The sequence below is a fragment of the Cervus canadensis genome, chromosome 14 (genome assembly GCF_019320065.1).
Source record: "Cervus canadensis isolate Bull #8, Minnesota chromosome 14, ASM1932006v1, whole genome shotgun sequence".
Taxonomy (NCBI): Eukaryota; Metazoa; Chordata; class Mammalia; order Artiodactyla; family Cervidae; genus Cervus; species Cervus canadensis.
In genome coordinates, this window is record NC_057399.1 from 73,091,548 (window position 1) to 73,106,863 (window position 15,316).

At 40.2% G+C, this 15,316-nt stretch overlaps 1 protein-coding gene across 1 annotated transcript; it reads left to right on the forward strand.

Moving 5' to 3' along the window:
* Positions 1 to 352: 352 nt before the first annotated feature.
* Positions 353 to 13,119, forward strand: LOC122453272 (WD repeat and FYVE domain-containing protein 3-like). The gene is made up of 6 exons (XM_043487216.1): positions 353 to 2,151; positions 4,323 to 4,491; positions 7,505 to 7,668; positions 10,446 to 10,594; positions 11,728 to 11,848; positions 12,350 to 13,119. Exons 1-6 carry the CDS (start codon positions 2,068 to 2,070, stop codon positions 12,473 to 12,475), a joined length of 813 nt encoding a protein of 270 aa, XP_043343151.1. The 5' UTR covers positions 353 to 2,067; the 3' UTR covers positions 12,476 to 13,119.
* Positions 13,120 to 15,316: the final 2,197 nt, after the last annotated feature.

Sequence of the window (15,316 nt, forward strand, 5' to 3'; positions counted from 1 at the left end):
ACTTTTGTTGGGGGGTTGATTTCAAATCTAAAATAGCTATACTGAGTTGTACTATAATTCTGTATTTTAAGTGGTAATGTTATTTATAAATATTAAGAGGTGAGCCTGGGAAATGATGCAAATACAAAACCTGGTGGTTTTTAAGCAGCTAGCTGCTCTGAATCCTGAGGAAGGAGAATAAAATTCCATATTTTGCCACTTAAAAATTATATTTAAGTACTAAAACCAGGTTTTAATTCTGCAGTCCCCTTATTTTAACAGAATAATAGTCTCAAACAAATTTACGGTTCTTTGCAAATATTTGGATAAAAACCTCATTGTTTCCCTTTAATGTTGAGCTGCTCAGGGCAGAAGGGTAAACAACTCACCTGAGTTCCTTTTCTTGTAATTAAGTGAGTCTCCTATGGCTTCCTCTGCATGTATTTTTAAATGCTATGTATGAACTAAGCCACTCAGGAAATTCCATTGCCAAGAACAGAGAAAACTTAGAACTAAAGGGACTATAGAAGTATTTTCTAGAAATTCTGACATTGAATTTCTGTGTATAAACATAATTATAATAATGATTTAGTTATAAAATTTTTTAAGTAAAGAGGACTAAAATTATTAGTATACATATACCTTTGATGTTGAACACTGTACCTTTTAGTAAAATTAGAACCTCAGTTAGTGGCTCAGTGAAGAAATACGTATTAAACCAGCACTCCATCATATACTCCAGGGAACATACCATCATGTACATGTCAGACCCTGACCACATTCTAGCTGGGAATATATATAGTGGACATCAGAATTGGGTTTGACAATAGCAGTTGGTACATTTTGCTATATTTTATCACACTTCTATCCAGTCCGTCTTATTTTTTAATTAATTTCAAAATGAGTTGGAGAATCAGTACCCTTCACCCCTAAACACTTCCACATGTGTAGCAGTAGAGTTCAGTATTTGTTCAGAATTCTTTTTTTATTGACATGAATTTTACATAGATTGAAGTATGTAAATCCTAAGTGTACCATTCAAGTGAGTCTCAACAAATGTGTAGTAATACTTGTGTAACCCAAACCTTTATCACGATTGAGGACATAGATGTGTATTTTAAAGATTATCTGTCAACCTAAGGTATGCTTTTAAAAGTTCGCTTTTAAGGAGAGACGTTTATTAAAACCACATTAAGTACTTGAAAGTATGCCCAGTAGTTCCGTGTTTGTTTTTGCTGGGAGAAGCAAACATTTATGAAAGCATTTGGCCTGCTCATATTTACTGTAAGGCCGGGTACTGGAAGTCATCTCCAAATACAAACTGTGAAAAGAAGAACTAGAAGGTTGCTTGGGTGTGTTATTGTCCGTCTGTAGCTATCTGTATGTATGTTTAAGTGCACAGGCCACACACTGCAGCTCAACAGAGACTGCCTTCTTGTTACTCAGTTTCATTCTGAGAATAAAATGCAAAGCAGCTACCTTATTGTTTAAAAGGTAATGTTTACAGAAACTTTATGTTTGGAGGCTGATGATCCAAGCTTCCTTCCACTTTCAGCCTCTCTGGGATCTCAGTTATGAAGGCAGCAAAGGAAGTAGGTCCTCTGGCTTTTAGGGGAAGATGTTTTTTCACTAACAAGCACGTAGTGATTTCTGTGGTTTGGGATATTGTAGATAATAGTTCAAACCAGTTGCTTCTGTTGCAAAACAGATTGAGAGAGAAGCACAGTAAAAGTTAGGTTCAAGATATTAATAATAGCTAGAACTAGGTTCTATTATACAATTTTCTGTGTTTTTCCTTTGAAGCCGTATAAAGAGTTGTCTATAAATTGTCCATGACACTGGCAGCCTGTGCTCAAGTTTTGTCTGTGTGACTTTGAAGTCTGTCTTGTTCAGTAACATTGAGAATTTTAGCAGTTATGTTTTACTTTAAAACTACTTTTGATAACTGAGAAAATAATCACAAGATGCTAAGTGATTATTTCAAGCAGCTTAGGATATCATATTAATTTTGTGTGCGTGCATCTTCCATATTTCATACAATCCTCAAGAGTATTTTATTTTTGTGTTGTTCTTTGTTATTTTTTTCTGATGTGTCTATACTTAATACCCTATTTTCAGTCTGAGATCCCAAGTAAACAGCCTGAGACACCTGATGATATCATTCCTCAAAAGGTAAACCACAAAATACCATAAAAGAATGCAAAATACTTACAGTTGTTTTTTTTTTTAATTTCTTTGTTTTGGTTTTGTTTTATTTTATCTTAGTGCATGGTAGACTAGACTAACCTAAAGAGATAACTTTCAATTTGCTATTTCTATAAATTCTGTAGAGTTGAAAAAAGTGAATTTCATTCCTGTTGAGAGATGTTCTCGTCTCTCTTGCTTTGATACAAATAGCTTTCTAGGATCCGTATGCAGCTCACTAACATGCTGAATATCCATCGCTCTCACCGTGAGAAGTGTACCGCTTCACAAATAAACTAACAAGTCCCAAGGCATGTTAGTAATGGGCAGCCTGACACCACCAAGTTTGTTTTCAATTACTCATTTAATTCTTCTAGATACTAAGCAATATATATTTTGAGAATGCAAGTTGTATTCTCTTTTAAAATTACTTTTTCAATCAGAAGGAACTAAGTAGAAACTAAGTGTATGATCACTTTTTAAATACAATTTTATTTCTATTTAAATTTATATAATTGTTTTCTTTTTGCAGCAAGAGTCAATACATAGTTTTAAAAAAACAAAAAATGCAGTACTTTCCAACACAGAAATTTACCTCAAAATATTTGAGGGAGAATGCTTTTAGTTCCAAATCAGATATGAAGTCAGTATCCAAGGAGATGTTGTCCCACATCTGTTAATTCATTGTCTTGCCCATCACTAACTATGCTTTCATCTTTTTAAAAATGAACAATTTTGAGTTGAACATAATTGTTAAATCTTGTGTAGAGAATTGTTGTAATACAAAATTAACTACCCTGCTTTCATTTCAAAAAATACTACAATATTCTTATTAATTCATCAGATTCATCCTTCCATAATTGTAACATTATTTTACATCATTTCAATACTTCTGTGTTATATATTCCAGTTTTCATTTGCTGCATATCATTCATCAGTTAGCTTGCAGCTCTCTTCATTCTGATTCTATACCTGAAGTTAAGGGTAACGGTGGCTTGAGTTAGGTATCTTTTCACCTCAAAATTGATTCAGTATTTTAGTCTAAATATTTCATCCAGTTGGACACTTGTTTTCCAGTTTAGTTCGAAATCATTTTTTTTTAAAGAGTTTTACTTTAAGTATTTTTGTAGACAATACATATTAACTATTTGAGTTGGAGAGTTAGGCTGATAGAATAGTTTCAATTAGATATTCTTACTAATGAGGAAGGAAAGTAATGTTTAGAAAGAGAAGGTCTTTAAGCATGTTTTAAACTCTTATCTTTTTCTTAATTGTTAATTCAAAGTCTGGGTCGTTCTGGTCAAGGAACCTATATACATATAAACTTTTTCCTTTGGTCTTACATTTTTATAGGAAATTTTAGACCTTAATTTCTCATTGTCTTGTTGTAAGAAAAAAGTTTGGGTCAACTGGAAAACCTGTTTTTTAGGATAAATATTAATTATTCTGAAAAGAAAATGCTCTGTATTAAACACCAAAAAGTTAAATCTCTTCTGATGTTTCTGGGTAATTAATTTCTTCTTCAAAATGGACTTATGTATGTTTTTTATATACTCATTTAGTTATTAAGTTTCTGGATCATATTCTCTTACACAAAAAACAACAGGGTTGTTTTAGCAAATTAGAGACAGAAACTGGAGTGGCAGGCAAACCAAACGGTGTCATCTGGCCTGGAGCCAATGAATTCCATGTTGGGTCAGGACTCTCTGAAGGGTTGGGCCATTTCCAGTGATAAGGTGAGACATGGGAATACCCGGAGGAACAGGGCAGTTCTGGGTTTCTACCTCCAAGTATCTGCAGTAAACACACAGGAAGTTCCTACCAAAGATCATTAGGCCTAAGCTGTTTACTTGGGGCAGAAGCAAAATTCCAGGCTCTCCACAAACCAGACATCCTCTTACAACGTGATGCTTTCCGACACCGGGCGTTCTCTCTACTGTGCTGTACTAACCCATGGAAACATTTGACAAAAGATGATGTATTTCTTTTTTGGGGAAGAACAAAACTACTAATATTGTTGTCTTATATATGTCTTCTAAAAGTCAGTGCAATTTAAAAAGAAACTTAACCCAAAAGCCTGTGCATTTACTATGTATAAGTGCAGTCTGTTAATTCTCGAAGATGAATTAGCTGAGCACTTTCCTTTTGCTGTTCCTTAGAAACCTGCTCGATACAGAAGAGCCGTAAGTTACGACAGTAAAGAATACTACATGCGACTAGCCTCCGGCAACCCAGCCATTGTGCAAGATGCCATCGTAGAGAGCTCTGAAGGCGAAGCTGCTCAGCAAGAACCAGAGCATGGTGAAGACACAATTGCCAAAGTCAAAGGTCAGCAGCCTTCCTCTCTGATTTGCTTAAAAACACTTGGGAGCATTCCTTCTACTCCAGCTCATATGAAAAATATTAGCCACTATAAACAGTAGGAAGACCCCCCTGGAGGAGGACATGGCTACCCACTCCAGTATTCTTGCCTAGAGAATTCAATGGACAGAGAAGCCTGTTGGGGCTTTGTGACCATGGGGTCACAAAGAGTTGGACATGACTGAGCAACTATTTATATATTATAAACAGTAGGACCAACCTTAAAAGTATCTGTGCATATTTTATGTGTCAGCCTTCTTAAAGGTGGATTTCTATATCAGAACTAGAGAGACTGGCTCTTCTTCATTGCCTACAGATGAATGTCATGTACCCATTGGCTTGATCTTTTTTTCCCCCTCTGTATCTGGCAGAATTCTCCATGGTACCTGATGTTTTAAGTTAAGGCCCTAATAACTAAGTAAATATTATAAAATTAAAGCAACCATTAAATGTGTTGTTAGTGCATGTTAGCCAACAGTAGGAAATAATGGTCTTTTCTCCTATGAGCTAAAACAGATTATACCAGATCTATACTTTGTGAGCCTAGTAAAACCTGCATATGATCAGGGATTGGACTAAAATGGCCATGGACTTTTTGATTCTGGACATCTGTATATGTGCGCCCTCTGCCCTCTTCCTGCAGCTTCACTGTGAACTGGACCTACCCAATTTTGTCCCAAGATGCTGGTCCAACTGTCTTCCTCTGAAGCCTTCTTGTTCAGCTCCCCTGGCTCCAGTGGCACTTTGCTCATATCTTTTCCAGCAATTTGAGTGATTTTATGTTTTCCTAAATTAGCAGTTTCTCAGCGGCAGAGTTTATTTTTCTCATCCCTTTATAGATTTTAACACATGTCTAGCACACAGTGGGGACTCAGTCGATGTTGTAAAAGTAAAATCAATCCATTGTTATTTTTTAAACCTCTGAAGTATCATAAATTCAAAAGTCTTGGTATAGTCTATAGATTAAGCCCTGGAATGTGAATTAAGAAGTGTAAGTTAAAAATTATTTTCAGATCTCATTGATAAAAACCTAATAGTATATGGGCCATGTCAACAAAAACGTTTATCTACAGTTGTGGTCAGTTTCTCCTATCATACCTATTTTTTCTCATGATGACTATGAATTACTAAATATTTCATAAGTGACCTAATATTTTCATAAAATCCTTGAAATTTTTAGTAGTTAAACAGAGTTTTTAGTCTTCTTATTTCTTGACACTACATCAGCAAAGTAATTGAGATGGGTCCAAAGGTGTGTTTAATGGCTATAACCAAGGTATGTAATTCACAGAGTTCATGGTGATGTGTTTGGGTCATTGGCATTTAGCTTCTCTTAGCCTCATTTTCCTAATTTCTAATTGAGCTGAAACCACAAATATTGGTGTTAGTGCTATGATGTGCAAGGTGGTATGCTAGATATAGAACTGGAGGTTTTGATTCATCAAACTATAAATAAAGCAGCTGGAAGCATTTCCCCCGCTGGGTGTCCTCAGCTAGACTAGCTGTTTCCTGTTTGTTTATTGTGCATGCGTGCCAAGTCGCTTCAGTCGTGTCTGACTCTTTGCAACCCCATGGACTGTAGTCACCAGGACCCTCTGTCCATAGGATTCTCCAGGCAAGAATACTAGAGTGGGTTGCCATTACCTTCTCCAACTTATTTATTGTAGTCTTTGATATGTGAAAATAAGGTTCTTCCCAAGATAAAGCAGAACCTCTGACAACTTGGGTTCAAAGGGTAGGATTCTAGCAGATATGTTTTTCCAAAATTCTTAGAGCAACTGTAATTGGTATGTGTAACATTACTTCTGAGGAAACAAACTAAAGAATATTAAATGTGAGATTTAGAGTTTGAGTGTTTCCTATACTTCAGGATATCAGTGATTACCTTCATCCTCAGATTTTGATTTCACCTCCTGTGATTATCAATAAAATTATCAAAATGTAGGCAGTAAAATGTTAACTTATTGGGCAAATTAAAGTATCCAGCTCTGTATCAAAAAGAATTGTGTTCTGACTCTTTATGATCTGATGAATTAAACAAATTCATTCGTGTCTGAATGACCATACTGCCACTTGTAACGTGAGTCTTAAAATAGCCCTCAGGGGCCCTCCATGTAGGTGGGATCTCTTCTAATCATGTTTATAACTTGCTGTCCTTATTCTTGTTTCTGATAATGACTGACCATTTATTGATAGTATCCCCTCAGTAAAACCCACCTGTTAGCATCACCCCTGTTACCATTCACTCTGCTAAGCTCTCTGTTTATCATCGTCATCATCTGACACTTGCTGAGAGTTTACGATCCTAAGCACTTGACCGGAATTACCTCATTTAGTTCTCCAACAGTCCTCCAGGTATCCAGGAGAGATGATATTTTTGTCCTGTTTTTATAAATGAGAACCCTCTGAGATTCAGAGAGGGCAGATAATACTTCCAGGTCATACAGCTGTTTAATACCAGATCTGTGCTGAGTTGGCGGGGGGGTTTTGCTTTTTTTTTGGTGGGGGTGAGGCGAGCGGTGATTGGTGTTTTTTATTTGTTTTGGTTTTGGGGTTTTTTGTGGTGGTGGTGGTGATTTTTTTGGTCCGCACTGGGTTTTCATTGCAACACACAGGCTCTTTGTTGCAGAGAGTTTCTCTAGTTGTAGCTCATGGGCTCTAGAGTACTTGGGCTCAGTAGCTGCAGCACATGTGCTCTCTAATTGCAGCTCATGGTATTAGTTACCCTGGTATTAGTTACCCAGCATTTAGGATCTTAGTTCCCTGACCAAGGGATCGAACCCATGTCCTCTGCATTGGAAGGTGGATTCTTAACCACTGGACCACCAGGGAAGTCCCTAGAGCCTGTGCTGTTGGCCACTGAAGTGTGTGCATGCCTTCCTGAATTCTCTCAAATTGTACAGGTGGGACTCGTGGAGACTAAACAGCTTCCCAGTGGCCCCCGTGAGACCACATGACCCTCTTGGCTCTTGTCCTGCAGGACTGGTCAAGCCACCTCTCAAACGGTCTCGGTCAGCGCCGGATGGAGGCGATGAGGAGACGCAGGAGCAGTTACAGGACCAGACGGCCGAGGGCAGCTCGATGGAAGAGGAGGAGAAGACGGACAACGCCACCCTGCTGCGCCTGTTGGAGGAGGGCGAGAAGGTGCTGGGCCTCTGGACAGGAGGGGTTACGTTGAGTGGTTTGTTTCCCTTTTGCAAGACAGCTGAAGGGTATTTATCTGGCAGCCAAAGAGACATATCTCAGCCTTTGCAGTGAAATCAGTATTAAGCCCCCTTTTGGGTTCAGCACTCTCATCTGCAGGACTTTCTCACCTCTCTGGACGCCAAGCAGCATGCAGTGGCAGCAGATACAGGATTAACATCTTCACCTGGTTCACTGTCTTCCTCGGTATACCCTTTACCAGAGTGCAGATCTCCCCTTAGTTCTGTTTCCGTCTCATGTACACAACCTGTTCAGTAATTTGGCCCCGTATTTTTTCCTACCCCTCTGTAATTGCACCAACCACTCAAGCAGCTTCAACCAATCCATCACCCCCAAGCCTTGAGCCCATCACCAATAGCCTCATATTTCACCCCTACGCTCAGCTTCACTCACAGAAGACTACTTTGCCTTCCTATGTCACTCTCAACATCTTATAACCTGCCACCGCTCCAGGCTTACTTTATTGACTCTGCCAAGTGGCCTGAGCCCCTGTAGCCCTTTGTTCCTTGCAGTTCACTCCATCCATGCCATCGGTTCTTTAATCTGTGCTTTACTCTTTGCATTCTCTGCATAAATGCCCCCGTTTGTCACTCACATCACCTCTCTCCCTGTAACCCTCACTTGGCACAGCTTCATTTATTTGGAGTCTTTAATTCTCAACACATAGGAACTTTTCCTTCAGGGTTTTGCCAGCTCAGACATAAATACCCTCCTCTAAGCTTTTATAACGCTCTATGTCTTTCATTCTTTTAGAGCTTAATTTTTAAAATTCTGTTCAAATATATGTAGCCTGATTAATCTTGAATGAGAACATAAAAAGAGAGAAAAATATTTGTAACTATAAAAGCCCTATATCTATCACCCCCTGGAGAAGGGAATGGCAACCCACTCCAGTATTCTTGCCTGGAGAATTCCATGGACAGAGAAGCTTGGAAGGCTATAGTCCATGGGGTCACAAAGAGTCAGACACGACTGAGTGACTAACACTTTCTTTTATGTCTGTCACTCATTTTATTGTGTTATGATTCTTTGTTCCTGCGTCTGTCTCTTCCCCTAGACAGTGAGCTCTTTGTAGGCAGACACTGTTTCCTTACTTCTATCCCAGTGCCTTGCACAGCTCTTAATCACCTGATATACACTCTGTAAACCTTGAATGAAGGAGTCTTTGGTTGAATGAATAAAGGGATAAAAGTATGAAAGAATTGAATGTGTAGTATCATGTCTCTGAAGATTATGTTTGCCTGTTATAGTAGATTGTGGTATAACCCTTGAAATATTACTCACTAAGAAATAGTAACTAGAAATTAGAGCTTAATTTTTTCAGATTCTGTTCAAATATGTAGCCTGATTAATCTTGAATGAAAACATTAAAAAAAATTATAACTATAAAAGTACAGTAGGTCTGAAGGGAGCACATGATAAGCATCTGGGGGCTTTGGAATGTTCTGTTTCTTGTTCTGGATGCTGCTTGCATCATATTTTAAGCATTTGAAAATTCTTCAAGGTATGCACTTAGGAAATAACATTTTCTATGTGTCTGGTTTACTTAAAATAGAATTATTTTAGAAGTATGTCAGTTTTTTTTGCTGTAACATTCTAAATTTTTATTGTAATTCACATGTGGTGTTGAAACTTATATTTATCTATTTTAGAAAACTTATTTTCTGATACTGTCATGTTTTAATCTTCTGTTCTTGTGAGTACAGCCTTTGCTGTAATTGCTTTAAGCTTGAATAGTGCAGGAAGTACATTTAGACTGACATTCATTTGACAGTTGTTTGACTCTGATTCAGTTGCTGATTTTTTTTTCCTTGACTCATGTTAAACTAAGTATAAGCAAGAAGGAATTTTTGCTAAGAACTAGATCCTGCCTGTTGGAAAGAAAACAGTGGTAACATTGAGGGCTTTAGCAAGTCCATCCTTCTATGAGGAAAACACAGCTTCTGCCAAGTTTGGCTTTTTACAATGGCACCACAGTCTGCCAGGCAGGCAGAATCCAGTGGGGAGCGAATAGAGACAAATTCCAGAGGCTGTTATGGAAGAAGAGGAAAGTAAGCTGTGTGGAAGAGAAGACAGCCAGCAGTTGCTAACATGATTCTGTAAATTCTCTCACTCTTATGACACGCCACTGAAGTATATTTGAAATTTACATGAAGATACAGAAGCCCAGAGACATTAAGAAATCTGACCAAATCTATAGTTAAATGACAAAAACTAGAAAATCACTCGGGAATGTCAGGCTCTGCATACCTTTCTCACCCTGTGTGGCCTGCCTGGCCAAGGGCACAGTCGTAATCTTCCCACCTGTGTGCCTCGGTTCCCCTTCCTGCAAAGTTTCTGTCCATCTCTCTCCTCTTCTAACTTGTTCACTGACTCTGGAACCTCATACTCATGTGTCTGGCACAGAGTTAGTACTCAGTGACTATGAGGATAAGTGCACTGAGTGGATGGATGTGAATAGAAGGTTGTTTCCTTTTACTGAAGTCAAACTGCAGCTCAAGACTGCAATCTTAGCTGTTCTCTTTATTATGTTTGCACTCAGATTAATATGCTTAGCTTGGGGGGTGCCATCACACAGTAACATCTTGGTAAAATTTTGTTTATCCGTTAAATCCATATTTAAAAACGTTTTGCTTCCCTTGTATTTTTTTTTTTTTAAGAAATTACCTGATTTTTTAAAAAACTACACTAATGAATGTTTCTGGTTTTCTTAATAGATCCAGCACATGTACCGCTGTGCTCGAGTCCAGGGCCTTGATACCAGTGAGGGGCTACTCCTCTTTGGTAAAGAACATTTCTATGTGATTGATGGATTTACAATGACAGCAACCAGAGAAATAAGAGATATTGAAACCTTACCTCCAAAGTAAGTAAATGAATGAAGAGACACAAAGTATAGCTGTCTTTAGCAAACAAGATAACTATGTAGTTTTGTTTTCTTTTTAATGAAAAGTTATGTTTTAAGTAATGCTATCTCTCAGTTTGTATGCATCCATCATTACATAGTCACAAGAGTAATATTTCAAAGCTTTAGGACGAATTTGCCTTATTTATCAAAATGAAAACTAAATAAAATGTATTGCTATGCACTAATAGCATTAGATATAATACAAGTTCTTGATATTGTCATCTGTATATTTACAAAGTTATTCTGAATGTGTAGAGAGTTCTTTTTTCAAATCTCAGCGCAAACACCATTATAGCAAAAACACAGGCATCTGTACAAAACTCCAACAAAGGTAAGAACGCCCATGTCCTCTGGGTACCCTAGAAGCAGTGCGACCTATACACAGGCAGGGATTAACTGGCTGAGTTGATCAGTTTCCTTTTCTTCTGCCAGTCCCATGTTGGACGTGATACTGGGCAATGGAAAACCCAGAGGCAGACAAAATGAGAAGGAAGATAAAAAGCTAAAGACTTAGAAAATCAACATGCCCTTCTCTTCCTCTAACATTTTGAACACCTAACGTACATGGTGAATGTGGACACGGTCATCTTCATTCCTAGGAGATAATTTCACATTATCATTTTTAGCAGCCATCAGGGCCACATGATGACTTTTATGGGCCTCCTCTTGCATGTAAAATTATTTAAAGCAATGTTTTCTGATTGTGTTGGTTTAAAGATGAATATATTCACTTTATATACTACAACATTTTCTTCTACCTAAAAATTCAGGTTTTTTTCTTTTGCCTTTAAAAGATATTAAAACATTTTCTTGTACCCTTAAAAGTATATAGGCCTTGGCACTGTACCAGCTATGCCTGATAGATATGCCGTGACAGTAATAGGATTTTTTAAGTTATATTCACCAAAGGGGATTTCTAGTATACTGAGTTGCTAACAAATTACTCTCTTAAGAGGTTTTTTTTTTTAACTAAATATTCAGATACATTGTGTCCTGCTTCTTTTCACATGTTGAAAATAGCACCTGTTTGTTGAACAGGAGTTTACCTCTTGCTTTGTTTCTGTTGCCTCCTTTTTCCGGGCTGCCTCTAGTATGCATGAGCCAATTATCCCTAGAGGAGCCAGGCAAGGCCCCAGTCAGCTCAAGAGAACTTGCAGCATCTTTGCATATGAAGATATCAAGGAAGTGCATAAACGGAGATACCTCCTGCAGGTTGGTTGATTTAGTAGAAATAAACGTTTTGTCATGTTCCTTTATTTAGAGGATGTATACGTGATAGGCTCCACCTTATTCCTTAGAGTACTGGATTTGGTTGTGTGATAAACAAGCTCATGTCACATGTGGCATAACTTTATAATACATCCCTTTGAAAAAAAAAGCATTCTAAAACTTTGAGTGATATCTTTGTTATCCATCTTTCCCTGTAGTTAACCAGGTTTATATTTTTTACATAAAAATTGCATTCACTATAAATGTACAAAATTATAATTTTGTAATTATTTTATCATTATTCTAGTAAGGATTTTAGAAACAAATTGAGCAGAACAAATTCAGTCTGTTTTGTAATTTAATCTGCTAGGAATTCATGACTCAAAAAATGTTTTCCAGTCATCAGATTAATTTCTTCAATATTATGGAAACTCATAGTGGAAAAGTTAATATGTAACGTTACTTGCATTTTTTTCTTAATGTCTTTCCCTCTGATCTTTTCAGCCTATCGCTGTGGAAGTTTTCTCTGGAGATGGACGAAACTACCTCCTTGCTTTTCAGAAAGGAATCAGGAACAAAGTTTATCAAAGGTATAGTTTATTAGGAATACTTCATAATGCTGTATTGTAGAGAGCAATGGGAGGTGTAAAGCATTACCAGTTCAGCTCGTTTTTTAAAAATCAATTAAATGCTTGAATTAACTTCTTTAAAGAAAATGTTTCATTTTTACCAGCCTCTTGAAATGTGCTTCTTCTGACACTCTTCTATTTTGAAAGAACATTTTTTTTCCTTCTGGTAGCTTACACTAGACTTCGTCAGAATATCTCTTTAAGTATAAAGTAATGATGAAACTATAGCTTTAAAAATAATACTTCAGGTTCAGAATAGGCTTTGTTCATATATACCAAAAAGAAGACAGTGCCATACCTTGCTATTGAATGCGGAGCCTGAGTTTCCTTAGAATTTATATTCTTGTGAGACTTTTCTGACTTTGGAAGGTACGTTGGATACCTCCATCCTTGAAAAAGTAGCACAACCAAATAAAGCAGTTGATTTAATCTGACCGTATTTCATTTTTGGGTAAACTGTGTTTACCTAGAAAAAAAATAGTATATGTCCATGTGCTTGAAAGTTCTTCTGTTGGATGTGTGAATAGTAAAGCTTTTATGAACTGATGGTAGTTAATAAGAGAGCCCTTATTCTTTGAAGAGTAGTATGTGTGGATGCATTCTAAGTTACTTCAGTCGTGTCTGCTCTTTGCAACCCAGCCTGCCAGGCTCCTCTGTCCATGGGATTCTCCAGGCAAGAGTACTGGAGTGGGTTACCATGCCCTCCTCCAGGGGATCTTCCCGACCTAGGGATGGAATCCGAGTGTCTTCTGTCTTCTGCATTGGCAGACGGGTTACTTAACCACTAGCAGCACCTGGGAAGTCCAGAGAGTAACATAAATCCTGGCAATCCCTCTGTTAGGGAGGTTTTGTGTTTCCGATGAGGAGTGACTAATACCAAGCAACACTATCACTGCAGTACAACAGTACTGCCTGTGAGCAGGAGAGAAGTGAGGGCGGCTCTTCAGATACAGTCCCGTGGGCGTTGGTTGGGAAGAACCAAGTCAGCGGTTGAAATGCTAGTTGCCTGAATCCCAGTGATGCCCACTGATAACCCACCGTGATTCCCAACGTGATGCCCACGTGATTCCCACGTGTTTCCCCCGGTTCACACGTGTTGCCACACGTGATTCCCACGTGATGCCCACGTGATTCCCACGTGATTCCCACGTGATTCCCACGTGTTGCACACGTGTTGCCCACGTGATTCCCACGTGATTCCCACGTGATACCCACGTGATTCCCACGTGATGCCCACGAGATTCCCACGTGATTCCCACGTGACTCCCGCGTGATTACCACGTGATGCCCACGTGACTCCCACGTGATTCCCACGTGACTCCCGCGTGATTACCACGTGATTCCCACGTGACGCCCACGTGATTCCCACGTGATTCCCACGTGTCGCCCACGTGATTCCCACGTGATTCTCACGTGACTCCCACGTGATTCCCACGTGATGCCCACGTGATGCCCACGTGATTCCCACGTGATTCCCACGTGATGCCCACGTGATGCCCACGTGATTCCCACGTGATACCCACGTGATGCCCACGTGATGCCCACATGATTCCCACGTGTTGCCCACGTGATGCTCACGTGATGCCCACGTGATTCCCACGTGATGCCCACGTGATTCCCACGTGATTCCCACGTGTTGCCCACGTGTTGCCCACGTGATGTCCACGTGATTCCCGCGTGATTCCCACGTGATTCCCACGTGATACAGACGTGATGCCCACGTGATGCCCACGTCATTCCCACGTGTTGCCCACGTGATTCCCACGTGATGCCCACGAGATGCCCACGTGATTCCCACGTGATTCCCACGTGTTGCCCACGTGATGTCCACGTGATTCCCGCGTGATTCCCACGTGATTCCCAGGTGATACCCACGTGATGCCCACGTGATGCCCACATCATTCCCACGTGTTGCCCACGTCATGCCCACGTGATTCCCACGTGATGCCCACGTGTTGCCCACGTGATGCCCACGTGATGCCCACGTGTTTCCCACGTGTTACCCACGTGATTCCCACATGATTCCCACGTGATGCCCACGTGATGCCCACGTGATGCCCACGTGATGCCCACGTGATGCCCACGTGATTCCCACGTGATGCCCAAGTGATTCCCACGTGATGCCCACGTGATTCCCACGTGTTGCCCACGTGATTCCCACGTGATTCCCACGTGATTCCCACGTGATTCCCACGTGATACCCACGTGATGTCCACGTGATGCCCACGTGATTCCCACGTGTTGCCCACGTGATGCCCACGTGATGCCCACGTGATTCCCACGTGATGCCCACGTGATGACCACGTGTTGCCCACGTGATGCCCACGTGATGCCCACGTGATTCCCACGTGATGCCCACGTGATGCCCACGTGATGCCCACGTGATTCCCACGTGTTGCCCACGTGATGCCCACGTGATGCCCACGTGATTCCCACGTGTTGCCCACGTGATGCCCCCGTGATTCCCACGTGATTCCCACGTGATTCCCACGTGTTGCCAGACGTGATGCCCACAGTGATGCCTCACAGTGATTCCCACGTGTTGCCACAGTGATGCCCACGTGATTCCCACTCGTGAATTCCCCACGTGTCTGCCCACGTGTTGCCCACGTGATGATCCAACAGTGTCCCGCGTGATTCCCACGGGGCATCACGTGGGCATCACGTGGGCATCACGTGGGCATCACGTGGGCATCACGTGGGCATCACGTGGGAATCACGTGGGAATCACGTGGGTAACACGTGGGAAACACGTGGGCATCACGTGGGCATCACGTGGGCAACACGTGGGAATCACGTGGGAATCACGTGGGCATGACGTGGCAATACGTGGGAATGATGT